This window comes from Telmatherina bonti (genome assembly GCF_933228915.1).
Source record: "Telmatherina bonti genome assembly, chromosome: 23".
NCBI classification, from domain to species: domain Eukaryota; kingdom Metazoa; phylum Chordata; class Actinopteri; order Atheriniformes; family Telmatherinidae; genus Telmatherina; species Telmatherina bonti.
The window spans coordinates 9,927,077-9,940,515 of record NC_136632.1 but is presented as its reverse complement, the minus strand read 5'-3'; the positions used below and the strand labels follow the sequence as shown (position 1 = coordinate 9,940,515).

Below are 13,439 nucleotides of genomic sequence, written 5' to 3'. Positions count from 1 at the left end.
CCAGGGGCGGGATCCCCAAGGACAAGGACACGTCCGTAGACCATCCCCCCAACAACCCCTCCCCACAACCCTCCCGCTGCTTCCTATCCCCCCTCTCCAGCACCCTCCCCATCCCTCTTCCTCCCAAGCCCTACCGTCCCCAACACTCCCCCCCCCTTCCTCCAACCCCCTCCCCCCCTCCCCGCCCCACCCCTCCCTCCCTCCCACACACCTCCTCCCATTCAATCCTACCAATCCCCCCCCAGCGACATCCGGAGTCGGAGGACTGCAGGCCCCAGACCTGAACTCCCCACATTCACACACACACACACACACACACACACTTATGCAGCCAACCAGAGACCCTGCCGGCCCCCTCATGCGCCCCAGGCATCGCCCAGGACAGAGGGCCCCCCTCGTCCCCAACCCCCAGGCCAGCACCAAGCCCGCCCCCCGTACCCCGAGTGCTCCCCATGAAGAGGGGACATAGGAAGACCCCTGCCCCCCCACCCGCCCGCCTCTGTGGTGTGTGCATGGGTGGGTCGTGGTTGTAGTGCAAGTAAAAAAAGGGGTGGCCGTGGGGGGGGTGGGACCAGCTGCTGTCAAACAGCCAGACCCACCCTCCCCAGCATTCCCTTGTTTATGTGAGTGTCTGTGTGTGTGTGTGTGTGTGTGTGTGTGTGTTAAGTGTGTGTGCTGCTTGTGTAAATGTAATAGTGTCTAAGTTGTGAGTAAAATCGAGGGGAGAAAGACCCCAATGGGAGGGGATGGGCAAGGGCCACCGCTGTAGCTCCTGTCCACCCCCCATGGCCAAGATTTCGCCTGTCCCCTCGAAATCCTAAATGTATATTGGTGTCTATGTTGCAATTAAAATTTAGTGGGGCAGGTGGTCGCCGGGGTCCATCGGAAAATGCCCCTTAGGGTTCCCGGGACCACTGACTTCACCCGCCCCACCGTGCCCTATATGCTGTATGTATGATGTCGGGTGGCGGAAGAGGAGGGGGGCATGGGGAGGGGCACAACCAGCGGAGAAGGACCCTGGTTGTGCCAGAAGGACCCCTGGGCGACCAACTCCTCAGCTGGCCGCAGTAGGTGCCCCCACCTCACCGGGACAGCCCCAGGGCAGAAGGGCAAGCTCCGGCCCGCCAAGTGGAGCAGGAGGCAGCACCCCAGTTGTCCCCCCATCCCCGGCGGCCCAGCGCCAACACTCCAGGGGCCGGAGAGTCCCCGGCTCCAACCCAGACATCCATCCAGGTCCGGGGCCCGGTGCCACCAGCAACGCCAAGACTGCCGCCGACAGGAGGAGACAGAGCCAGAGGGAGGATCCCCTCCGCCATGGACCCTATTCCTACCCCACCCATTCCCAACCATCCCCCTCCCTCCCACGCCCCCGTCCACCCCCCCTCCTCTGCTGCCACCCCCCCCCACCTCCCACGCCGCCCTCCTCCCCCCACCTCCTCCGCGCCCCCCATGCCCCACCCCCTCCTACGCCCCCCCCTCCCCCCAGCCCCTCCCTCTACCAACCTGCACCAAACCCCATCCCTCTACGGACACATCACAATCCCCAGGGAACCCGCCAGGTACCATAGCAGCGCGACCCCGAGGGCATGCCCCAGGCGACCAAGGCCCCCCAGGTCCAGGCCAGGCCCCCCCATCCCAGAGGGAGGCAGCCCCGAAACCCGGGGGCCCCAGCCCCCCACGCAGCCCGCACAACAGCAACCCGGCCACCCAGCCCAGGCCCCCCGGCCCGCCCCCAAGCGACCCCAGCCTCTGGGCCACCAGAGCCCCAAGCCGGCCAGGCGAGCAGCGCCCAAAGCAATGACCCGCCCAGACCCCCAGCCCGAGAGCCGCCCCGCCCCAAGGACCCCAAGCCCCCCCAATCCACCCCCCAGGGCCGCCAAGGTCCCAGCCCCCAGTCCTACTAAGTGATGTGATTAATTAGCAGGGTCCAGGGAGAGCGAGCATTGGCCGATTCATTTTTGATGGAAGCAGATGTGATCTCGAGACTTATGTGTTCCAACAGGAGATTTTTGTAGTGATTAATACTTCTTTTGGACTTCCAGTTTAATAGGATAGTTTTTTTTGCTATACATAGGGCCACAAGGATAGTGTGTGTGTTGTTGGGGTCCATGTTGATGTCACTAAGGTCTCCCAGTAAGCAAAGCTTGGGGCATGCAGGAATGCTGCATCTGCTGCATATAAGACTGATTTCTATGCTAAACTCTGCGATTAAAAAAAATACACGACAACTCAAAAACGTATCCATAAAGCAAAGCCTTATAATAGTTCAACCCAAAGCAAGCTAAAACTTAAAAAAACAAAAAAAAACAAAACACTAAACTAAAAGTAAGAAAACTACACAAATAAGAAAACATAAATGTATCTCTGTCAAAGTGTCTTTTTTTGGGTCACTGTGGCAGTCTCAAGTCCAGATAGAGGGTTGAACATGCAGCTAGCTATTCCACAAAACATAATCTTTTGGTTAAATTTGATAATTGATGATCTAATGTTTTATAAAGCAGGACAAAGCTGATTTATACAATGTGGTTTTAATGGTATTCAAAATAATTTTTCAAAGGGATAGACTGTTTCAGTGGCAAAAAAAGAAAAGAATTGAAGAAAAATAGTACAGGATCCATCATCTGGTGGTGGTTTGGATACCGGAGAGAGGATGTTGACCAAACAACTGTCGTATGCAAAGTATGTATACAAAAGGTAGTAGTACCACAAATTTATTTCATCATTTGAAAAGTCACCCCTTAGAGCACCTATTTCATACGATGCATTTATTACATCATGCAAAGGCACTTTATTTTGTTTTAAAATGACATGTTTCTGCCACTACTTTAACTGTTCAATAAATACGGTTTTGATCAATTTGCTTCATTACAATTTCATCCTTTTGGCATGAATGTTTAAAATCAGCATATCATAATGCAGTATGAACAATTATGTTTTAATATAAAACACAAAATCATCTTACTGATGTGATTGTATGCACCAAAGCATTAATGCAAGGCTAAGGTAAATATCGAGATATATATCGTATATCGTGACATACCATAAAAATATCGGGATATTACTAAAAGGTCATATCGCCCTACTTTATATATATTACAACAACAAAGAATTCCAATATGTGGACACACATGATCGTTCACACAAACACTTCCAGACACACCTCCCCTCTGATCCCATGTTGCACAGCACAACTCTAAAAGCATTTTTTTGTCTCCTCAACAAAGAATGAAATATTTGAACATCTGGCTTGGCACGCAACGAGGAAAGGCTATCCTGGGGATCCCACCCATAACCGCAGAGGCTGTCACCACTGGAACGGCCACAAATGAAGGTAGGCTCATCCACTCCACAGCCAAAAGGCTGCAATGCAAGGGCCACCCCATCAAAAGCCATCCCCATGGCAACGGTCCAGCAGATTAAGTCGGCATTGACCCAGTGCGGGGATTCCCATCAGGAAAACATTGGAATTAACAAAGTTTAAAATACTCTACCACCTCCACAGGATGTAAATCTTGGTCAAATTGTTTTCAAATAGACATAAAGGGCTTTCTATATGCTCATTTTTATGGCTAAGGTGGGCTGACAACACATTTAGTTATTTCATTCCTGAATCAATAAACAAATCGGTGTGAGAGCTGCTCCTGTTTGCAGACCTGAGATTCACATCTGTCGTTTCAAATGCTCACTTCTCTTCTTTACTATTCAGCAATGACTTCTCCAACCATTTCTGCACTATTCTGTTTCTTTATGATTCTTCTGTCTCCCTCTTCAACAACAACCTTTTTCTTGAGCTCATCTTACATCCTTCACCCACAAATGCCACTTTGTAATAACTTTTAGAAAACAGTCTCTCAGTGAGAATCTTGCATAATCCCAAATAATCTCTTGCTGTACATTTTCTTGGCTTTTTATTTATCTTATCCCTGTTTGTGTTCAAATATTGTGTCTCTTCACCTGAAAACCTGTGCATGTTGTCTCCCAGCTCTCCGTCCTACCCTTGCTCTGACTCCTGTTTCTCTCTAAGGTGTGAAGGTGATTTGTTGACACTTTGATCTAAGGAATATTGACCACAGGGCAACACGGCTGATGGATGGCGGGTGCTTAAGAGTCGATACTGCCCACGTTTGTTGGGACTCATCACTTCTTCTATTTGCAAAAGTGCATCCACTGATGTAATCATGCAAGAATAAGCTGAAAATAATCGTACAGCTCTGTTTTAAAGATGGATTTCAGGCATTTCAAGTAAAGCTGATCGACATTTTATATTGTTTCAGCTCTCTCTAGCATTTGATATTCCAGCCTTGTTATTTTCCAAAGAGAGCAACAGAATAATTTATGTAATCACTGGTGTTTTGACCAATGTGTGAAAACAAAACATTTGCAACATTGTATTGTAGAATAAACACTTCATAATAGCCAGTAACTAATTCAGGCTATTATAATTTAAGGTAATCAATGGAATTGCCCTGTTGGTCTAATCAGTAATGAAAACACTAAAAGATTTTAAAGTGGAAAAGTCTAATACATTTAAAGCACCATTTCCAGTCAGGATTTGTGTACATAATATACTGCACTTAAACATCTTTCAGCCAAGAAATCTAATTAGGTCAATTTAGATGAAGATTCAATTTATTTTATTTATATATTTTGTACTTGTGTGAGGGTTAAACAACATTTTCTGCCACATTGTCTTCAAAACAATGTGAAGTTTGTATTTGATCTCCACTGTTTGACTTTTTTCACCCTCCGAAGGGGAGAAAACTCCTTTCTCAGCATGAGTATATCATGTTAAGCACATTAAATCGGGCTTTATATCCTTCATGTGATACTTCTGATTTGAAAACCACATGAAAGTGTCCTTTTTAAACTCACTTTAACAGGGTGTTTGACCCTGATCCCCTGCCTTGAAGGGATCTCTCACTGGGACCAGCATGGAGCTGCCATTTGAAGTGTACTAAGCATGGCAGCTGACCCTTGTCCCAATCCATAGGACACTGGTTTGACAAGGAACATCGGGGTAGTGTCATTTTCAGGGACAGAAGGACACACGCACAGAGGAAGGAAGGAAAGCGATTTAACCCTTTATCCTAAAAGCTGGAAGCAGAAGGTGGGGGAAAAAAGACAATAAGTGGAAGATAATTAGAGGGGAAACGGCAATACACACCACACTAGGGAATGCATGCAGAGTTTGAGTCTAAGGATGAGAAGAAAAACAGTGGGATGGTGAGATGATGTGACAGAGTAAATATGATGTGCTTTGCTTGAACCCATTTGAACGAAGCCCTCTGGATGAAATTGAGCCCTTTTCTTCGTGCAACTTTGTCAACGTCTGCATTATTCACCAATGCATCTGGAATGAAGCAATTCCTCTTTCTTCAATTCTAAATACTTTGCTCTCAGTGTTTGAATATTCTCTTTAGCTGTGCTTTGGTATTATCAAGACAGCAAATCTCTGTTTCGGTTGAAAATCAAAAAGTTGCCAGTCGGTTTACTGCAATATTCATCGAGCCAACATCTTCAAGTACTGAATTAAAAATGCAGTGTGTATGAGTGTGATCACTGCTCTGTCATATAAGAAAGATTCTTAATACTAGAACAAGAAATGAAGAGAAAGAAACAAATTTTTAAAGGTTTGTGAAACAGCTTTCTTACCCTCTCCTCCAGCCGGGCCACCTGCTCTCGGTAGAAAGCATCCTGCTTCTTCAGATCGGCTTCTTTGGCCTCCAGCTGCTTAGCCTAAAACATACAGACATGCACACACAGAGGAGAAAAAGCCATTACTTATGTGCTCAGTGGAGCGTTGCCAGTTTTAACAAAATGATCAGAGTAACACTCACGTAAAAAGAGAATACACAAACACGGCGGACTTCTTAATGAGACCTCAGATGAGACACCATTAGCGGAAAACACAGACACATGACACCATCCTTTCGTAAATCATGATACATTCGGGGAGATATGGATGGGAACATGTTCCTGCTTTACTTGATGAAACCACATAGAAGAGCCTGATCTGCCTTAGTGGGTACTTCAGGTGCTTTTTTGTCCTCTTGTGTTCACTCTTCAGGTAAATTACTATCAGGCCAAGAAGATAACATCAGTTCTTAGTGAGAACAAGCATTGTGTTCTGCCATATATATTTACCCAGCCTACCTATCTTCACTGTCCTCCCCTCGACTGTGACCTTCACTAAACGTACGGCTGACTCTCAAGGTGATGTACAGAACAGATAAGACCTAATGTATCAGCTCTCAGAGAGAAAAACGCTATCGCACTGCAACTGAGGCCCAAAGACAAATGAAAATGCCATATTAGCTTATTTTATCAACAATCACCAAATGTGCAGCATGGGAAGCACCTGATAGAAGTTGTGGAATTCTTTATCATTAACTTGCATTTAGGTACACTGACAGCTACACGTAATCTGGGTTCATAGAGCGGGCAAAATTTATAGCACCTCGTGGGACTTTAAATGAAGAAGAATGTAAACAGCATAAGCACAAAGGCTCAATCAGAACTGAGGAAATCACCAGCTTATCTACTGGTTGTCTCCCATATGCGAGTCAACTTAGCACAATTCAAGTTAGCACTACTCTTATATGTTTCTTTATCCAATTCAAAAATCCTTCAAAGTGCAGCAACAAAGACAAGACACGCAACTTTCCTGTGTGTGCGTAAATTACATTACATTGATGTAGCTAAAGCTTCAGCCTAAAGATCCGACCAAATGAGGGGTATAAAGTAGCATCACTTCTGAAAAAGTTCATGGCAGTTGTGTTAGTTCAGAAGAGGTTGAATATCTTTTAAGAGGGATTATGACTGATAGTTATGGAGCTAAACTCATGGGGGGAAAAAAAGATTGATACACTCTCAACGGAAATCGCACAGTAAATAAATAAATAAAACCTATAATCTTTTCCTTCTCTTCTTTAGAATATGTCAATAGGTTAAGGAAAGTTATGAAAAGACTACAACTGCAATGAAAATCCCGCGTCTGCAACACTGAAACTTCTGTTTTATATTAAATGAATATTCAGCAGAAGATGCTTTTGATCTTAATCTTATTACCACTGGATTACTATGTTAAGATATGATATAAAATACCACTTGAATGTCAAAATGTATAATTAGGAAGAAAAGCAAATGACTAAATAGAAACATGTCCCGGGCTGCTCACATTCGTCTCACTGTCTTCATATTTATTCTCATCAATAACTTAGTCCAACTGGAAACAAAATAATCCTGCATTGCTTTGAAATTTACAACCACAAGGATTTATGGGAAGGATTCGTCTCTCTCCCTTTCCTAAAAAATGGCCTGGTATCTTCAGATCTCTAAAGAAAAGCACCGGAGCTTTTGTCGTATTTGGGGAACTCAAAAAGCTCCCATCAGGGATGCAGCTTAGAGACTTCCAGGTCGTTTCACTCAGTTCAGAAGATTTCTCAGCAAAATGGTCCACTCAACCGTATCAATGCCCGTGTATTCATCAGTTAGTGATCAAAGCAAGGAAATAAGATACCTGTGATATCTGGTTTCAACTTCATGCAGGAATTTCAAACACAATGGAGCATTTGGGACTATCACTTCAATAAAATGCTAATTTTACATTTGCAGACTCAATTGATAAAGTCACCACTGAAACTTGACTGAACTGTGTAAGTAACTATTGAATTATTTCTGGAAATATTTGAGTTCACACTGATTTACACAACAAAATAAGCCCCCTTTTATACACAGAGTCCCCTGAGGGCCTGAACATCAGAGTCTTAGCTAAGGTCGTACCACAACAAATATATCAGTCTCAGTAAAGTGGTAAAAGCACTCTCCATGACGAGGGAGAAGGAAAAATAGCAATACTGTTCCATGTAATAGTAGAATCTCAAACATAATATATTTGGGAAAGAGAGCTGTAAAGGTAAATCTTTCATAAATACACAGAAAAAATAGCTAGTAAAAACAAAAAAGATGTAAAGCATCAAAGATGCTCAAAGAGAAAAAATTCAAATGCATCACAGATACATTTGAACAAAAGAAAAGTCTGTAATAAAAAGGTACAGACGTCACGACTCACCTTTTGTTCAAGTTCCTAAACAAGTGAAGCATTAAAAAAGAAACAGAAAACAGGAAAAATATTGTAAAGAGACAGATTCATTCTTTAGGGTGAATAGTTACGTCACTCTTCTGCTTGAACACACAATTCATCCCCTCACTGGAAACACACGCACACACACCTGTGCACACACCAAATATGTACTTGTGATTGCTTATAAACTCAGAAACACACAAGGAATACGGCTGAGGACGATCCAATATGAAAAACAGGTGAAGAGGTGTGAAACTTTGCCTTTTAAACACTGCAGGAAGTTGAGTGAGAAAGACATGAAGAAAACACAATGGACCTGAGAAAAATAAAAAGCTTCACCCCTTCCAGCGTCTTTCTCCCTAATAACCATCTGCGTTTAGCAAATCAACACACTGCAGGCAGCGTTACATGCTCTTTGCATTATGATGAGGAGCAGTGAGGAGTTTCCGAGAGTAGCCGTCCTCACAGAAGATGAGTGGGGGAAGTTTCAAAGTCAAGGGGATGCTCCAAGGTCGCCTACCATAAGCAAGACCGAAACCTTCCCACAAAGCAAACACCTCCATTATGCCACCAGACAGTGAATAAAACAAACACTTGATCACATTCTTGACAATACTCTGCAAACCATCACCATAACCAAGGTGCTAGCGTCTCTGCTGTCCGCAACACAGCCAAACATCAGCCAGGGCTTCTGTTGTGGTCGAACAATTGCCTCCATTGTGGCTCCTTACAATAGTTAAGTGCTATTGTTTGGGTAGTGTTACAGAAAGGGTGAAAGGTGCTGCGCCGACTGATGGAACCGGTGTGGGATGAAGGCACCCAGAAATACACCCTTAAACTAGAGTGGAGTTTCAAATATCTTGTTGATGCCAAGCCTGCAATCATATCCTCAAAGACAGGATGGCAAAGTTTAAGAGACTGGATTACGCTGGCTCAGGTGCCAAAACACTGTCTGCAACCAACAGCTCAATTTAGACTGAGGAGACAAGGGGTGATGGGACTATGGGAAATGAAAAGCATGGGGGGGGTTGTGTATTATCACGGGTGTGTCCAAACTCAATGTTACGCTGGTAGGTGGCGAGTATAGATTTGGGCTTTGCGGAGAAAGACAAAACACACACACAAACGCTGAGACACAAACAATGGTTCAGACACTGATCTGTAACACACAAATCATCACACACACACACAATTGCACACCAGCCGGAGCAGCTGTACCCACAGAGAGCGGGCGGAGAGATAAATGTGTGCTGAAGGCGCGACTAAAGGGGTCATTAAAAGAGGAGAGGTTGTGGCAGAAATGTGTACCAAGGGATTTTCTCTTTTTTTTTTTTTTTTTTTTTTTTTTTTTTTTTAAATTCACTTTTGTGAGTGTGTGAGGGTGTCTGTGTGTACATGCGTCAGTGCATGTGCTCGATTTCCATGCGAGCAGGTTGGTCCTCCCCTTTGACGACACACACGCTCTGTCAGGATTACTTCTGACTGATTAATCCCATTCAGCAGACTTTAAAGATAATCTAATCATACTAAAGGCCAAACAATAGGACAGACTTCAGCACTGCCCATGCACCCATTGTTCCCCTAATGAAGAGGCGGTCATGGATGAAGAAGGTGGTCTCGGGTATGAAAGAGGGCGACAAGGGCAGAGCCAGAAAATGAAGTAAACTTGAGGGGACAAAAAGACATAAAAAGATGATAATCAAAGTGGACTTATGATAGAGATGTATGGAAACAAGAGCGAGAACTGGCTCTTTGACAGGACCTGAAGCACAGGTCAACTGTTTCTTATTAACTTAAATAAGATCACCATCATTATGCACACAACATGGACTCATTTTTGGAGACTATATGGGTAAAACTCTGGAGCATAATGTTATGCATTTCAGCCACTAATTGTGCCTTACCCCCTCCAATTCTCCTGTGCAGCAACCCTTGACATTGGAAAAAAAAAAATATATATATCCCACTTAAAATACTAACTTTTACCACAGCAACCTCCCTGCAGGCTAAATTTTTTTTTATTTTTTATTATTTATTTTTTCCCTGCAGCCAAAGAAGCCGCATAAGCATCAGCAGCAAACGTCCTCATTCCACCCATTTTCCACAATATCTTATCAAGCATAATAGGGTGAGGGTGACACTTGAAAGTGAGACCACGGTGGTCAGATTAAACGAATCGTTTAGGCCCGGTGATCGCTTCTGTGAATATCAATTAGCCGGCCGCTGAATAATTAAGGACAACTATGTTTTTTAATTAGCCGAGTGCCGCAGTTTGAGCTAGGCGCAGGGGTGGAAAGGAGGAGGAGGAGTGAAAGGAGGATCTGAGAAGAAGAGGGATGAGAACAGGTGGATTTCGCTGTGTCAGCCCTCCCCTCCCTGCCACCGACAGCCTGTTCTCTCGCTGAATTGCTCCCATATAGTCTATTTTCTCCAACACCTGCTTTTTGTTTAAAATGTTCCCTGACATTTGCTTTTTATTTTTAGAGCATTTGAAAGGGACTAAAATAAAAATAACTTATCTGCTCAAGTCGGCAGGCTTACAGTATGTACTTCCAGTAGGTGTATATAATATACCTTGTAAAATGACATGTGCATTGCTTCAAAAATATCAGGACATAATGACAAATCTTTTGCTCTTCACTAGGTCTTAAAATCATGTAAATACAACCAAATATGACATAGTACACCATGTCATTGTTTAAGAAAAACAAAAACAAAAACAGAAGCAGTGTGCAAAATAATATGATATACTTTATAATTCAATAGCTTGTAGAATCACCTTAAGCAGCCATAATTTGAAGTCATCCTCTTCAATGTGACTATTAATCTTTTACATAGTGGTTTTAGGTTTGTGTGCGCATTTTGCACAGACTATTGCAACGCTGATTTTCTTCCTGTTCAGTCATTCTGTTATAGATGAGCTACTGTGTTTGGGACCATATGACCCAGCACACCCTGACTCATTTGACTCAAGAATATTTTCATTATAAAAACCTTACAGCAAATCACCCAGACCACACAACTGGCCCTCCACCGCAGTGCTTCTCTGATGAGAGCTGTTTGGGTTGATATGCACATGTCCACTTTAGTTTTGACAGTATGTGGAAAATTGTTCCATGAATCTTGGAGTTTGTTCAGAGGTATTATATTGCATTATTATTATTATTAACACCTGACATGGTAACTAATCATTAAACGGTTTGATCTTGCTGCAAATTTGTTGTAATATATATTCAGTCTTGAATGTTTTGCATTTGCACTCGCCTCGCTGTAGAGCACAGGTGTCAAACTTGGGTCCTTAAGGGCCTGAATGCGGCAGGTAGGGCTGGGCGATTAATCAATTTAATCAATTAATTCGAATTTTCTGTTTATGAAGATTTATTTTGATGAAAATCGGTATTTTTTTTTTTTGCCCTGCCAGCACCTTTTGGCCTTCCGTACTTAATAGTGATGTCGGCGCACTCCCGCTGGTTTCCTACAGAAACACATAAACACAACATGGCAGGTAGAAACGTACAAGAAGTGCGCCCTCTGCATTTCCATTACACTTTTTTTTTTTGCTAAATAAAAACTATATTTGTACGTTTTGACAAACAACAGTTGTGATTTGCGGTTGTTTCCACTGAACAGTGTTTAGCACATTAGCATCACGTTTCGTAATTGCGGTTAATGCAAAGTGGGCACGTAGCGTTATCTTAGGGTTTTTGTACTTGCTGCGAAGAATTTGCTTCGGATTTTCAAAACTTTTCTTCCTCACTTTCTTTTCTAAAACTCTGAAATTTGCTGTTGTTTATTCAACATCGCGCCATCTTTACCGGGAATTACCTGGTCACGACTCCCACGTCACGTCTGGGGCCACGTAAACGCAAAAAAAGTGTTTCCATTACACTTTTGCAATATAGTTCTGTATTGAAATGTCTGAAAAACCACCTCGAGATCGTAAAAACATTCATAGCAGCGGGTTTTTAATGGCGACATTTAGTTGTTGCGCAGTTCTAGGTGTCATGGAAACGCAGGGTTTTCAGAGTGGGAGGGGGCATTGTCACATGCCACAGGGGTCTGAAGCCAGATGAAGTGACAGACTAGTCTTTCTTGCCAAAAATGTCTAAATTAAACAAAAAACAGCAAGAATGTAATACATGTGTGTTAGAAATATAGCTTTAATTAACATTATGGGATTTTTTTAAAAAGTAGTATTTTGTATCAAAGAGGTCAACTTTGTCTAAACACATGTTAAGTGTAAAGAAACGTTCATTTTTATTACCTCATTGCCAATGTGGCAAATTGTTTTGGTTATTTAATGTCAAAATACTCTAAAATGAATCACTATTTTTCTTCCAAGAGGAGGCATTTTTATTTATCAGTTTTTTATTTTAGAATAAAGTTACACAAGTGAGATGAGGCCTACTCTTAAATGTATGATTAAAACTTAAAAACTATCTCACAGTAGAAACACACTAAGTACAAACATGTTTCTTATGTTTACAGTGGCAGCGCCTGCATCTCTTTTTACAATCTTGTTTAACAGCTTGTTTAGTTGCACTTTAAATTCAGGAAACTTTTAGGCTGAGTGCAATAAAAGCATTTTTGAAAAAGAATAATTTTTGACATTAGTATTTTTTTTTTCTTTACAGTAAGGGAAAAAAAAAATCAATTAAAATCAGAAATTGGATTTGTTTTTTAAAAAAATCAGAGATTTTATTTTTTTGGCCATATCGCCCAGCCCTAGCGGCAGGGTTTTGATAGTGACCCTGGAGGACCAGAGTTAATACTCTGAGGTAGAGTTATGGACTTCAAATTTTGCAGCTATGTCAAAAAGCAACAAATGTTTCTCTAAAGCCTCATTTATACATGCAATGGAGTCTGAAGAGATGCTGCTGAGATGTAGCACGTGAGAAGACAAATATCTGCAACACTTGTTCTGGACTTTTCCATCCAGCGCCCTGGTAACATTGCTCATCAGCAAATAAAGCAATTAATGAATGTGTTAAATATTCAGGAACATTTGCTGTCATTATGTTCCAACTGTGTGTGTGCTGGGAGAAGTTCTCTTCTCTCCCGCTATTTAACATCTTATTTCTGCATCGCCAGGTATCTCCTACACACTATGGACCTGGACCAGGAATGTCAAACTCATTTTAGTTCAGGGACCACATACAGCATAATTTGATTTCAAAAAGGAAAGTAAACATAACAGCGTAGTACCATCTAAATGACAAAACTCCCAAATCTCACATTTGTTTTAGCACAAATGTTTCTATTTATTGAAAAACATTATGAAAAACATTTTTCATATTATGAATTTCTACAATGTTTTGCCCCAGTTAATGACTCATGTGTGCTTTAAAGCTTAAAG

The 13,439-nt window shown here is 42.6% G+C and overlaps 1 protein-coding gene across 2 annotated transcripts in view; it reads right to left on the bottom strand.

Moving 5' to 3' along the window:
- Positions 1-13,439, bottom strand: part of chchd3a (coiled-coil-helix-coiled-coil-helix domain containing 3a) — an 89,133-nt gene that overhangs the window by 32,805 nt on the left and 42,889 nt on the right. For both annotated transcript variants that reach the window (XM_079263491.1, XM_079263492.1), the window contains one exon: positions 5,653-5,736. In XM_079263491.1, the coding sequence (XP_079119617.1) occupies positions 5,653-5,736 (84 nt within the window). The remainder of the gene's footprint in view (positions 1-5,652; positions 5,737-13,439) is intronic.